This window comes from Schistocerca cancellata, chromosome 9 (assembly GCF_023864275.1).
Source record: "Schistocerca cancellata isolate TAMUIC-IGC-003103 chromosome 9, iqSchCanc2.1, whole genome shotgun sequence".
Classification (NCBI taxonomy): domain Eukaryota; kingdom Metazoa; phylum Arthropoda; class Insecta; order Orthoptera; family Acrididae; genus Schistocerca; species Schistocerca cancellata.
The window spans coordinates 92,808,496-92,824,513 of NC_064634.1; the positions used below are offsets into that span (position 1 = coordinate 92,808,496).

At 42.9% G+C, this 16,018-nt stretch overlaps 1 protein-coding gene across 1 annotated transcript in view; it reads right to left on the reverse strand.

Moving 5' to 3' along the window:
• LOC126100769 (dehydrogenase/reductase SDR family member 11-like) overlaps positions 1-16,018 on the reverse strand; it is a 96,173-nt gene that overhangs the window by 13,429 nt on the left and 66,726 nt on the right. The window contains exon 4 of the mRNA XM_049911389.1: positions 10,218-10,347. Coding sequence (XP_049767346.1) covers positions 10,218-10,347 — 130 coding nt within the window. The remainder of the gene's footprint in view (positions 1-10,217; positions 10,348-16,018) is intronic.

The window sequence follows — 16,018 nt, forward strand, 5'->3', positions numbered from 1 at the left end:
TGGTGGAATGACTGGAACTGATCTGCTGTCGGACCCTCTCCGTCTAAAAGGCGCTGCTCATGCATACTTGTTTACATCTTTAGGTGGATTTAGTGACATCTCTGTGGTTGTGATACAATATCCACTGACAACGTCTATCTTCAGGAGTTCTGGGAGCTTTTTTGATGTGTGTAGAAGCAATACTAAATTGATTGACGAATGAAGCAAACACAAAAAATCCTAGGAATAGAAAGGAGTATAGCAGTAGAAATCGCTTACGAATAAAATGAATGTAAGTGCAGCGAAGACAAAACGAAATGGTTGCTGGAAACGTTTGAAGAAACCGAGAAAGTAATGGTCGTCGGAAGGTCAGATTCAACAGTACATAAAAATCAAAACAATCTTCCGTGAAATTAAGAGCACAACGGGAATATTACTGTCAAGCGAAGGTCGGATAGATGGAAACCAATTAAGGCGTCTACGATGGGAGTAGATATGGAAGACATAGGTGATCCAATATTAGGCTCAGGTTTTAGTACAGCTTTTGGAGTCTACCAATCAAATAAAGCGGAAGGCATGGATAACATTTATATGAATGCGTGATGTCTTTTCATTCGGACAAGTCCTAAAGAACAGACACCACGCGGAATTCACAGCTGTGATACGTATTATGTGAATTGAAGCTCGAGTGGAGACAAAGGAAAGGGAAGGGAAGGAACTCATGATGTCAGCTGCATCGGGGCTTTATGCGGAGTCAGCGGCGCCATGTGTGCAAGATCGGGATTCGAACCCGGGATCTGCTACTTATTAGGCACTTGCGTTAACCACTGCGCCACCCTCCTCGATGGGCAACAAATCCACCACCTTCAGTGCGAACGTGAAGGAAGGATGGAAGATTGATTTAATGTCCCGTCGACATCGAGGTCATTAGAGACGGAGCACAAGCTCGGGCTGTGTAAAGGATGGGGAAGGAAATCAGCCGTGCCTTTCAGAGGAACCATCCCGGCATCTGCTTGGAGCGAGTAAGGGAAATCACGGAGAATCTAAAGCTGGTTGGCCAGACGCGGGTTTGAACCGTCGTCCTCCCGAACGCGAGTCCAGTATTCCAGCCACTGCACCACCTCGCTCGGTGCCCCGAAGGAGTCTCACAGTAGCGAGCGTGCAGGACATGGACGGAGACTGTGGATAGGTGTCGCTGGGTGGGAATTTGGGTCGTCCGAGGGATGCACCGGGGTAGTCCGCGCAGTTATAACAACCACTGTGTGCGGATATCACAATGGTTAACGCAACTTCCCAGTAGGCAGCAGATCCCCGTTCGAATCCCGGTCTCACAAATATTTCCACTCGACGCCGCTGCCCGCATTAAGTCACGATGCAGCTGACATCATGGGTGGCTTCCCTTTCGCTTCCTTTCCCTCCACTCCACTTTCAGTTTACGTACCATGGATACCATTTATGAGGAGTATTTTAAATCTATGAATTCTTTTTTTAATTTGAAAAATTTGTAAAGCCTGGATCGCAATTTTTTCTTCCCTTATACAATTAAAGCACTATTTTCGGTTGCCTTCTAGAATCACCTTCACATCATCCAAACAGAAAAAATTCGGTATTTGCAGTGAAAACTAACAGTGTGTAACGTCTCATAGCAAAAGTCATATTATGTAATAAAGAGAAAACATTGTGTGTCATGTTTTGTTCTTGTATAAAATTATGTACTGTTTTTTTTTATTTATTTTAGATAATATCTGTGTCGGCGAGTACTGAAACCGCCACAGACGATACCTATTAAATATCAAACAAAGATGAGAATATGTGACTAGTATAAATAATACAGAACGAACATTAATTTCTCTGTCGTCTTCTTGGAGTTAAGGGAGTAGGATAGCCTGTGACGTGATAGTGTACGCTAGGGCAGCATTCTTTTGTCAAGATCGAGAGATGTACGCCATCACGTACTCATTATAAAGGTGTGTAATAATTAATATATTTAAATGTTTTGAATAGAGTTACTTAGTGAAACCTTGCATTATGATTTATGATAAGCTTGCCTGGTATTTTATCCCATTCCCTTAAGACATTTTCAGTTAGTTAAATATTATTCGTGGTGCAGAGCTGCGCTACGAACGAACGAGCCGTTGCAGCGGCGCATTCAAATTTCATTAAATGAAATCTATCATACCGCAAAGAAGCGGGCAGGTAATAGTGAAGTAAAAATTATTTCTTTCAGCTTTCGAAGTTGCAGAGCAGAGCAGCAGATTTTATGATGTGTTTTACAGGTTGACGCGGGCTGGTGATAATATATTACTAACAGTGCAAAAAGATAATTTACTTTCATCACGTAAAAGAAATCTTGCTGTGCGTAGTTCTGGTCTGGCAACCTTATAGTAAAAACATCTTTTTCCTCCGATAATAGTCTCATGTTCTTGTGTTAGTCGTGGTACTTATTGTTGTTTTACTGTTAACAAAAATCCACTGCAAAATTATGATGTTGAACAATCATTGCGTACTGTAACATCAGTATTGATAACGAAGTAATTTTCATTAACCTTTTCAATAACTATAAAGTAAGGAAGATAGGTTGAACTTTATGGCGAGTTACAGTAACGAAAAAATGTTCCTTTAATAGAAAGCCAGATCCAGAACAATAAGAACATAATATATTTTGTTTTGTTGAAAATTAATGATCCAAAGAAAGGCATAGCACAGCATCACTAAAAGGTATTTCGTGTCTCTTTTCGTAGTAACATACTTTATCTCATACATTAGCTGTTACGCGAATAATAATAATAAAACAAAACAAATAAGAAAAGAGACGAAGAGAAAAGTGTTAGCTTTAGTCATGAAATTACATGCACTGGTTTTGTGAGCCAACAAGATTACGTAGTTTGTAACTCCATAATGTCATAGCCTTGTTGGCCCACAATAGGAATGTCACAGTCTTGCTGGTCATAGTCTCGCTGACCCACAGTACGAATGTCATGGTCTCGTTGGCCGACCATATGAATGTTTGCAACTGCATGACTACAGCTAATGGTAGTTTTTACTGCATATTCACCGCTTTTTTTTTCGATCTGGACGATCTGAAGATGGTTGTAGAAAGCAACCGAAACTAGTTATCTTGCTTTAATTGTGTAAGGAAAGAAAAATTTTGCGGTATGGGAGTTAAAAATTTTTGAAATAAAAATAGAATTGTTTCATAAATTACGTTAAGATTTCCCGTCTGCTGCCTACACATCAGGCTTCGCATAAGTTTTAAATCACTGGACGAACTGGTAACCAAACGACTATTTAAATGATGGACTGTGCTTCTGGTCCCGGCGGAGGTTCGAGTCCTCCCTCGTGTCCGCGGCTCGTGGTCGTGCGGTAGCGTTCTCGCTTCCCGCGCCCGGGTTCCCGGGTTCGATTCCCGGCGGGGTCAGGGATTTGCTCTGCCTCGTGATGACTGGGTGTTGTGTGATGTCCTTAGGTTAGTTAGGTTTAAGTAGTTCTAAGTTCTGGGGGACTGATGACCATAGATGTTAAGTCCCATAGCGATCAGAGCCATTTGAACCTTTTTTTCCTCCCTCGGGCATTAAGTCCCATAAGATTTCACACACAATTTTTTGGCTATTTAAATCGGTATATAGAATCAACGGTACCCACAACTTGTCTATTTCCAGCACTTATTTCCTGTTGAGGTTGTTTTCTTTACCTTTTTTTTTCCTTTTTTTAATTTCTGTTTCTTCTCTGTCCTCCTAGCACAGTAATGAGTCTACCTTGATAACACCAAAGCAAATAAGAATCGAATATGATGGTCTTTCGGTGTCATTTGTGGGCCTTAGTGCTAAACAAAGGAGACAGTACCAACTCTCCTGCAGTTCTAAACACCTTAACACCCAACACAGAGACAATCCGCCACCTGCGGCAGCTGTGGAACGACGTCACTGCCCGACGACAGTTGCACCGTTACGTGTAAACAGCTCGGCTTGATGAGCCTGTCTGATTTCGAAATGCGTCTGACCACGTCCGTGTAACCTCTGGGGAAATTTCCAGCTTTAGGAGTCGAAACGTTAGCGGATGAATCTGAAGAGCATGAATCCAAGACGCGGCATGGTGCACTTTTTCATGGCCCATGGCCCGTATCCCGTGTATCTCCACAGGTTTGGCCCAAAACAGTCTCATACTTGTTCCTGTGGTGAGAGTCACACACCTGAACATACAGTGCTCATCTTCGATGCCCTAGGACACATAAGGCCGAATTTAGGAAACCAGGGACTTAGGACAGTTAATACGCAGAAAAGATGACTGGAACTCTATAAATGAAATCGTAGACGAAGTAGCATTAGCGCTATATGCGCCATACGAACAGTAGACAGACCATACGTCAGAACAAGACAGGTTCCACATCGGACATGCCGACCGGAGTGGCCGTTCGGTTCTAAGCGCTACAGTGTGGAAACGAGCGACCGCTACGGTCGCAGGTTCGAATCCTGCCTCGGCATGGATGTGTGTGATGGCCTTAGGTTAGTTAGGTTCAATTAGTTCTACGTTCTAGGCGGCTGATGACCTCAGAAGTTAAGTCGCATAGTGCTCAGAGCCATTTGAACCATTTGAACTGTATATCAAAACAGATCAGCAGTACACAGAAAGCGACACAGACACGAACGTAGACACTGAATAGAATACTGTATCACACGCAGGAAGTGAAGACAAGATAAACATACAGACATTGCAAAAGTAAGCGAAGGTTCTGCACCACTAAATCGAATCATTGAAAATGTAACTCTCTATGTAACTCTTTGTTATACCATTTCATATCCTGTAACACTAGCTGAAGTTGCGACATTTCTTCTTCTTTCGCTTCAGATTTGACTGGTTCGAAGTTTTTTTCCGAGCCCTCGCACATGATGCAGCTGAGTGACATTGAAATAAACTCTCAATCTCCACTGTTACCTTAAGTTCGGACACACATTATAACCTAACTAATCAATACATTAAATTAAGTATTATCACTGTCAAAACAGCATATGTACACTACTGGCCATTAAAATTGCTACACTACGAAGATGACGTGCTACAGACGCGAAATTTAACCGAAAGGAAGAAGATGCTATGATACGCAAATGATTAGCTTTTCAGAGCATTCACACAAGGTTGGCGCCGGTGGCGACATCTACAACGTGCTAACATGAGGAAATTTTCCAACCGATTTCTCATACACAACCAGCAGTTGACCGATGTTGCCTGGTGAAACGTTGTTGCGGTGCCTCGTGTAAGGAGGAGAAATGCACACCATCACGTTTCCGACTTTGATAAAGGTCGGATTGTAGCCTATCGCGATTGCGGTTTATCGTATCGCGACATTGCTGCTCGCGTTGGTCGAGATCCAATGACTGTTAGCAGAATATGGAATCGGTGGGTTCAGGAGGGTAATACGGAACGAAGTGCTGGATCCGAACGGCCCCGAATCACTAGCAGTCGAGAATACAGGCATTTATCCGCATGGCTGTAACGGATCGTGCAACCACGTCTCGATCCCTGAGACAACCGATGGGTACGTTTGCAAGACAATTACCATCTGTACGAACAGTTCGATGACGTTTACAGCACCATCGACTATCAGCTCGGAGACCGTGGCTGTGGTTACCCTTGACGCTGCATCACAGACAGGAGCGCCTGAGATGGTGTACTCAACGACGAACCTGAGTGAACGAATGGCAAAAAGTCATTTTTTCGGATGAATCCAGGTTCTGTTTACAGCATCATGATGGTAGCATCCGTGTTTCGTGACATCACGGTGAACGCACATTGGAAGCGTTTATTCGTCATCGCCACACTGGCGTATCACCCGACGTGATGGTATCGGGTGCCACTGGTTACACGTCTCGGTCACCTCTTGTTCCCATTGACGGCACTTTGAACAGTGGACGTTACATTTCAGATGTGTTACGACCCGTGGCTCTACCCTTCATCCGATCCCTGCGAAACCCTACATTTCAACAGGATAATGCACGACCGCATGTTGCAGGTCCTGTACGGGCCTTTCTGGATACAGAAAATGTTCAACTGCTGCCCTGGCCAGCGCATTCTCCAGATCTCTCACCAACTGAAAACGTCTGGTCAATGGTGGCCGAGCAACTGGCTCGTCACAATACCCCAGTCACTACTCTTGATGAACTGTGGTATCGTGTTGCAGCTGCATGTGCAGCTGTACCTGTAGACGTCATCCAAGCTCTGTTTGACTCAATGCCCAGGCGTATTAAGGCCGTTATTACGGCCAGAGGCGCTTGTTCTGGGTACTGATTTCTCAGGATCTGTTCACCCAAATTGCCCGAAAATGTAATCACATGTCAGTTCTAGTATAATATATTTGTCCAGTGAATACCCGTTTGTCATCTGCATTTCTATGTATCTTTAATTTATTATCATTATCTAAGCAACAAGTTTAAACTGAATTGTGTACATCGGGGCGGTTAATAGATCCGCCTCCCATGTGGCGGATAGGGGAATGCCTCCTAGATATAGGTGGTACCGAGGAAATGAAATACTCGGGGTGGACCACAACTGCTAGTAGTGCCTGTACCCACAGTGGGCGGCTACAAAAGGCGTCTGCTCCACATGTCAGTGGCGGCCTGAACCAACCTCCTGATCTGGAATGTCAGGTTGTACTCGGAAGCATGCCATATACCCAACTACTAAACATCGTGGTGGTAGGCTACAACGAGAAAAATCTCATTTCTCCGGGCGCCAATCAATAGACTGGGATCGTCGTGAGCATCGGATTCCGGGGGCTCACGGACATCATGAGAAGAATCGCAGCTTCTCAAACTCTCTCAAGACCAAGCGCAAACACCACATCGGCACACTCAACGTGAGCACATTGATGAAGACAGGAAACATGACACAACTCACAGACACTCTCGAAAAATTTCAAATCAAAATATGTGCAATGCAAGAAACACGATACAAAGGAAAACCATCGAGCCAACTGAAAAACTTACGGCTTTTTGGCACAGGATTTGCAGTACACAGGTCCATCAAGGACAGCATAATCGACTTTTCGTTACCAAACGAAAGAATCAGCACCATCACAGTGAAATCAGCCAACGAATCCTACACAATAATCAAAGCCCATGCACCGACTAATGACTACAACCGGAAAAACCCGGAAGAATTCCATGACTTCTGGACGACAATAGAAGAAATTATCAGAAAAATTCCTGCACAAACAGTCAAAATAATACTGGGAAACTTCAACGCCAAACTCGGAAAAGAAATGGAATGCAGACATACCACAGGAAAACATACTCCACACAAGGACACAAACAAAAATGGAAAACACCTGATAGACTTTTGCCAAAGCCACGACCTCGCCATTATGTCAACAAAATTCAAGAAGCCAACGAGGAAACTTACCACATGATAATTCCCCAGCGGAAAGCAAGAACTACAGATCTACCACGTAACAGTCCAGAAAGACTCACAAAAAGAAATTTTGAACATAGACACACGTAAAGGCTACTTCGACTCAGACCACCACCTACTACAGATCAGGATTCGTCTTTGAACAAGAAAAAGCTCCATAAGAACAAAATTGTTACACCAGATACAGAATACCTTACGTTAGACCAGACACAAATATTAGACAAAATTAAAATGGAGAAAACGACAGACTGGACACAACTTTCAGGAAGAATCCGAAAGGCCATGAAACTAGCACAAGCACCACGCATGAGGAAACACCGTTGGTGGAATCACACATGTGACCAACCTATTGACCAATGAATCAGTGCATGGAAAAACTTTAGAGCCATAAATCCCCAGAGAATTGGATGAACTTCCTGAAAACACAGAAACAATCAAGCAAAATCATTCGTAGTGAGAAACGACAGTATGATAAACGGCGACTGACGGAGATCGAATCGGACTTCACGAAGAACAATACAAGAAACTTCTACAGAACGTTCAGAGAAAATACGACTGAATATAAACCACCCAACTTGTGCTTCAGAGAACCAGATGGAACCCTAGAAACCAATACCAAAAACAACTCTGACATTCTGGCAAGGTACTTTGAAAAACTCCTCAACACGGACAGACCCCCCCCCCCCTTCCCCCTATGGAAGAACTGATGACAGAAACGAATACGTACAATCCAGGTAGTGAGCCTCCAACTGTAGAAGAAGTTAAACAAATAATCAAGTCACTCAAGAATAGTAGAGCACCAGGAGAAGACGGCATCATCACGAAAATCTGGAAGTTACAAGACCCAAAAGTTAAGTCCCATAGTGCTCAGAGCCATTTGAACCATTTTTTACAAGACCCAGAAATCACCAAAGACATCCACAGAACTTGGAAGATATCTGGGAGACCATGAAAATTCCTGTCGACTGGAAAACAGCCCTGATACACCCACTACACAAAAAAGGTGACAAGACTGACCCGAACAACTGCAGAGGAATATCCCTACTACCGGTCACATACAAGATCCTCTCTAAAGCTTTACTAAACAGATTAGAATGCCAGACCGACCAGTTGATTGCGGAATACCAAGCAGGCTTCCGTAAAGGGCGGTCTTGTGCTGAACAAATTTGAAACCTGAAAATAATTTTACAACACAAACAGGACCTGATCATTACCTTTCTCGACTTCCAAAAGGCGTACGATTCTATCGACCGGAAAACTCTAGCTGAATACAAAGTAGACAACAAAAAACTATCATAGAGCAAATCTTGACTAACACGACCTCCAAAGTAAAGTTCTGTGCGGAACTATCACAGCCCTTTGAAATTCGCATAGGTGTCCGGCAAGGCGATGGCCTCTCACCTCTCCTTTTCAGTCAAGTGTTAGATAAGGTAATAAAAGAATGGAAAATATCACAACAGGGGATAACTTTAGGAAACATACAGATTAAATGCCTGGCTTATGCAGACGATTTGGCGATTGTCACGAAAGATATAAACGAAACAAATGAATCTATTGAAAAACTACACGAAATCGCTTCCAAAACTGGACTACAGATCTCTTACGAAAAGACACAGTTCATGAGCACAAAGAAACTCTCATCCCTGAACTCAAAGTACGGCACGATTTACAAAGCGGCAAACTTCAAATACCTCGGTGAAACACTACAAATGAGCGGACATAACAGAGACTCAAACGGAGAAAGAAAAACTAAACTGGACAAGGCATACAAAGTAGAGTGGAATGATTACAACAAGAAGTCTATCTCACAAAAAGCCAAATTACGCCACTACGACACGGTGGTGCTCCCCGAAGCACTGTATGCAGCAGAGATCACACTAATCCTAGGGCATACACGTATCAGACAACTAGAAAAAGTAGAACGTAAAATACTTAGGAAAATATTTGGCGCAAATAACAGCAATGGAATATGGATCAAGAAACCTTCAGAGGAACTATACAAACATACGGAGACAACCACAGAAAAGATTTGAAAAGGCAGACAACAATTCTATGGACATCTATTCAGAATGCCGTCACACAGACTGACCAAACAGATCTTTGACTGGGTAACCACTAGAAACAACACACCAGACAGAATAAACGACAGAATAAAATTCAGAAACATCATTAAGAAAAGTAAACTACATGAGATACACTGTGACAAACAAACCGAAGAACGCAAACAAGATCATAGCCGGAAGATGAAAGAAATATGGGCAACCAAAAAGGCAACCAAGGTGAAGCCGACAACAGCAGGAAGTCGACAAGAAGCATGGACAGAGGACCGGAAACAGAAACACGGCGAGTGAATGAGGGAAGTTGGGGCAGCAAGGAAGGCAGCAAAAGGAATTGGCAATATAGTTTAGTCCAACTGCGCTCTTTAAGGGCAAAAGTGTGTGTGTGTGTGTGTGTGTGTGTGTGTGTGTGTATGGTAATCCTTCTGTAATATTTTCAAAAAAAATGTTCTAGTAATGAAATTGTATTTGTATGATATAACATGTAAAATCACACAATGTACAACCGGCTTTATAATATCAGGTACCAGGACTTTACTTGAGAAATAAATAAACAAACAGCCACACAAACATACAAATATGCCTTGCACCACGGCCTAATGCCCACATCACTAAAATCACAACGTCGTAATGGTAGTACAACGATACTGCGGGTCAAAAATCAGATCTTAGACGATGTGTAAGGACTGCACAGTGATCAGTGTTACACACGACACGGCTCCAGCTCCAGAGAGCATTGGGCAACGCTGCTGGCACTTGCGGTACACCTCAGCTTACCCCGACGCGGATGTTGCTCTTCCTGGCCACCAGGTCCTTCCGCAAGCCTTCCAGCAGAACCCGCACCGCGTGCTTGGTGGACGCGTACATGGCAAGCTCACCGCCCGCCACCGGTGAGTGTCCCCAGATGCTGCAAGAGAGAGGCAGGGTCTTGTAAAACAGGCTTGCGCGGACACCAGGCGTCACGTACATTCACACTTATCTGCTTACGTCACACCCGCTCACACACACACACACACACACACACACACAAGCCGGCCGTAATGGCCATACGGTTCTAGGCGCTCCAGTCTGGAACCGAGCGACCGCTACGGTCGCAGGTTCGAATCCTGCCTCGGGCATGGATGTGTGTGATGTCCTTAGGTTAGTTAGGTTTAATTAGTTCTAAGCTCTAGGCGACTGATGACCTCAGAAGTTAAGTCGCATAGTGCTCAGAGCCATTTTTGAACACACACACACAAATGCGCGTAATCGTGCACCCAAACATACACACGTTTATACTTATACACTGAAAAGAAAGTGGTTCGCAGTACTTTCTGATGTTGTCGTCTTTGTTGTCATTGTTGTTTTTCTAGCCTTCAAAAAAATGGTTCAAATGGCTGTGAGCACTATGGGACTTAACAGCTGTGGTCATCAGTCCCCTAGAACTTAGAACTACTTAAACCTAACTAACCTAAGGACATCACACACATCCATGCCCGAGGCAGGATTCGAACCTGTGACCGTAGCAGTCGTGCGGTTCCGGACTGCGCGCCTAGAACCGCGAGACCACCGCGGCCGGCTTCTAGCCTTCAGTCTCTCCTGTACAAGTTACTAAATCTCTACTTAACTACCGCTGCCTATATCCATTTCTACTTTCTCACTCTACACAAAACTTGGTCTCGCTCTACCGTTGCTACTCTGACATGCTGAAAGGGAGAGACATATTGTAGCATCGCGCCGATATTGAGCGTCACACAAATTCACATTCACTTCCTTATATCACACTTACTCACTCAGACGTATTGTAATGCAACTACTCAGTGCACCACCTTGCTTCACAAATGGTAGAATACCACATACTAAATTTACAACACGATTCGAGAGTATGCAGGGCGTCTGACTGAAGCAGGTGTTAGTGGGTCCACAACCGATTATACTGAGGTAGGGAACCAGTGGTCGGAAATGCATATTTATTGTTTTATGGGCGTACACACAGAAGAACAACGTAGCTCATAGTAACTGTTCCAATTGACGATCGCCATTCTCAGTTCATACGTGGCAACAGTGCATGCTGTTCTTGTCCATGAAAGGATGTGTGGCATCATGACGACACTGCACCAGCCCACTTCGATGTTAATTTCAACGTGCACCTGAACAACACGTAGCCTCTTCGTTGGACTGGAAGAGGAGGTTCTGTCCTATGACCAACGCGATCGCCGGAATTCACAAACCCGGACTTTTACCTCTGTGGTTACGTCAAGACATTGGTGAACAAAAACCCCGTGGGAAAGAATGAAGACCCGCTTGCTGGGGTCACAGCTGCCTGTCTTCTAGAACAACAGTCACCAGCGATCTTTGAGAGAGTGCGGTCACGCATGCATTGAGACTGGCGGTCGTCACAAATGGCTCAAATGGCTCTAAGCACTATGGGACTTAACATCTTATGTCATCAGTCCCCTAGACTTAGAACTACTTAAACCTAACTAACCTAAGGACATCATATACATCCATGCCCGAGGCAGGAATCGAACCTACGACCGTAGCAGCACCGCGGTCGGTCGTCATATTGAACAGTTATTATAAGCTACCTTGTTGTTTTGCGGTGTATGCTGCATGTGTCCGTATTACAATAAATATGCATTTCCGACCATTGGTTCCCTATCTCAGCGTCACTATCACCCGTTTCAGTTTGACCCAAAATGGTTTGAGATACCATGTATAAAATGGAATTATACATTTAGTGTAATTTTGGCACTAGTGTAAGAAAAAAGAAGGAAATACCCGAATGAGACGGAGGTAGGTAGAAGTGACGTACGCGTACAGGCAAACAAATGATTACAGTTTCAGAACTGAATGGTTTATTCAAGAAAAAGAGCTGCACAGATTGAACAAATGAGTAAAGCGCTGGTCCATCTCTGGTGCTTATGCAAGCAGTTATTCGGCTTGACACTGATTGAAGAGTTCTTACATGTCGGCTTGAGAATATCATGCTAAATTCTGCCAACTTGACGTGTTAGATTGTCTAAATCCTGAGCTGGTTGTAGGGCCCTGCCCATAATGCTCAAACTTCCTCAATTGGGAAGAGATCTGGCGATCTTGCTGGCCAAGGCAGGGTTTGGAAAGCACGAATACAGGCAGTAGAAAAAATCTTGCTGAAATGTAAGACCAGAATGGCTTGCCACGAAGAGCAACAAAACAGGTGTAGAATGTCGTCGATGTAGGTAGGGACTCCTTCAATGAAATGAAATAGCACCCTTGACCATCACTCCTGTTTGTCGAGCCGTATAGCGAAGACAGCCAGGTTGATATCCCATCGCTGTGTGCGGTGTCTCTAGATGTGTCTTACCTAGCCATGGAGGTTCAGTTCGAAAAGGAAGACAATCGTCTTCCATTCGATGACATTCCAGGCCGAATATGCCCGACACAACTGCAATCGGCTTGTTGGTATAGAGAGGTCAATGGTTGTCAGCGCAAGAGGCGTCGTAAGGTCACCCCCTCTCTGTGAGCCGCCCATTAATGGTCCATGTGGTCACCGAAGCACCAACTGCACTTGAGATCCATGATGAGGGTGAATCCGGGCTCTCATACCCCTCTCACGACTGCTCAGTCCTCACGTCCTGTGGTGTCTGCAGGTCGACCGCTTTTTTCTTCAAGCTGTGTTCGACCCTAATTCACCCATTCCTGCCAACATCGTCGAAGAGTGGTTTCGCTCCTATTCAAACATCGAGCGATTCACCGATTACTCCAACCGGATTCTTCATGCCCAACTACACGTCGTCTCTCAAATGCTGACATCTGTGTGTAATGTTCAAGCGTCTATCTGCGAAGCATAGTTACTGTCAAACTGAGTACACGGAGTGAAATTCGCAAAGACATTATGTCCTTGTATCGACGTGTCCCCTATTTTTCTATCCTAGCCAGCTGCGAGGCGAAACTTCGCTCCAGCGTGACACATTCTACCATCGACCGCCAAAGTTCACCGTTCTGCATTTTGTGTCGATAGCTGTATGAACATCAGTTTGTGGCCGATTTGCATAATTCCTTAGTGATGCGTAGTTTTTTGTCTTTAAGTGTATATTTATAAACAGAATACATGTATCGTTCTTTAAAACATTGTAACTTTTATAGTTTCGTTGTAGTTCAAAACTGTAATTCCATCTGAAGTTATTTACATTTAAAGTTATTACGATTATATTTAAAGTTTGCTGTAACTATTTTCAGAAATAACTAAAAAGATATTTCTTTACATCAACAGTTAATCATGTGTAAGTTCCTCTGGATGTAAAACACTTAATTACAGCGTCTGTAAGATGTTATGCTAGCTGTTGTACGGCTGGTCAACATTGTTGTGAGGTGCTTAGTTGAGTTGTTTGTGTGCTATGGCGCTAAGAACTGGTCAGTTTTGGACTTGTTGAAACATGTTAAATTGCGCTGACTGGAAGAAGTGTAATTTATGATGGTTATTAAAAATTAATGGGAAAATATAGTTTCCTGCACTATCTATATTACTTTGTCGCACATATTACAAAATTAAAACCTTACCTCCTCCCGAAAGAGGAAGAACTAAATCACTATACAGAGAGCCAAAGAATAATTTATCAATCTGCAGACGAGTTCTGCATGTTAAGTACAAACCAGTAACACTGTTATTCTATCTGCATCTGATCGTACAAATATGCATCTTTTAAGGATATTAAGATTTTTTGAAGCTTGTGAAGTTTAGACATCTAATATATACTATGCCAATCGATATGAAGGAAGTAGTTAAATGTGCTTTCTGTTGTTGGTGGTGGTGTTTTCCTTGTCGTTCTGGTCCCCAATATAATGAAACCTTCCCGCCTCCTCTATATCTCTTTTGTTAACCAACCTTCCCTTCTACAGTAACCTATGAAACCTTCCCTTACGATTTCTATCTCTTGCTTAATAATAACAAATGAAATGTTCCATTTGAAATTAATTCTCTTTCTCAATAATAATAAGTGCGATCTTCGCATACAAATTTAAATACTGCTTATTAAAAGTGATTTGCTGATTATTTCGACGAAACATATAATGTGTCGTCGTCGTGGCCCTCAGTCGTAACCTGCAATAACCCAAAATTTACCTTTTTTTACTGTTACTGGGTCGCCATCTGACTGCTACATCGAACTGCGACATAAATATACTTACTCTGTTTTACTATTCTCTATTAGCTGCTGGTGGGCTGTCATAATAAGTGGCTGTATTTATTACCAAAGCTGACATTATTCTTTAATAGCAAAGCTGACGTTATTCTTTAATTAATTTGACTGAAGTTACGTAATTCGTAGCTACACTTTTTCTTGACAACAATAAAATTTTGCAAAGTTTTACGTTGATGGTTTTTGGAATGGATTACAATAAGTAATGCAATATTGCTGGCAAAATTTAATTATATTCTGAAAAACGATTCTTCAGCTATTTACTGTTGGTAATGAAATGATTTTACAAACGTTCAAATGGGACTTACGTTTCACAATGATCTGACAACTAGCATTGCGCAAACATACCTTCAGTAGTCTTGAGTTTCTCAAAAAATAATAATAATAATTCAATACTATTAGTTCCTCTTATGATAATAGTTAGCTGATGTCTCTGTACATCCGTTTATAATCTCTTGTAAATAATAGCTGGTGGCTGACAGGCACACCGCTCCTCTCAACCTCTCGCTTCAGACCTGCTACTGACTCGCTTCACATCTCGCTTACTACTGACTTCCTACGAACGCTAAATTGCGGTCTCTCCCGCCAACAATGCTTTCTGGTGCAGATAGTCCCTGATACCATTACAAAATGTATAAATGCGTGGTCTTTCCCGCTCTTTTCTTAAAATGTATCCATACGTGGTCTCTCCCGCCCTTTTTAAAATTATATCAATGTGCGGTCTCCCTCGCCGACAATACTTTGGTGCAGACATTCCCTGCTACCACAATTATTTCCAAAATGACAGATATTAATTATTCCTACTTAATCCTATTAATAAAATATAACCGGCCGGAGTGGCCGAGCGGTTCTAGGCACTACACTCTGGAACCGCGCGACCGCTACGGTCGCAGGTTCGAATGCTGCCTCGGGCATGGATGTGCTAAGTTCTAGGGGACTGATGGCGTCAGAAGTTAAGTCACATAGTGCTCAGAGGCATTTGAACCACTTAAATAAAATATAAACATCTTTCATAAATTGTGGTTTGACAATAGACAATAGAAATATACACAACAAGGGTCGCTTTGATTCAGCTCTCCAGTTTAGGCTATTGTGTGAAATTCTCTTAATTTCTGTATAGCTGCAGCAACCTACAACATTTTGAATCTGCTTACACTATTCAAGCCGTCCTTTCTCTACAATTGTTACCCATTCACTTCTCCGTTGACGATTCCTCGGTGCCTCTGCATGTATTCTATCCCTTCTGTTACACATTTCTTTTTTCTCGACCTCGATTCAGTACCTGCTCATTAGTTATTCGATCTAATCATCCAATCTTCAAAATTTTTCTGTGGTACCACATTTTAAATGCTTCTATTCTCTTCTCGTCCAAACTGTTTAATCGTCCACGTTTCTCTTCCTATATGGCAACATATGAGA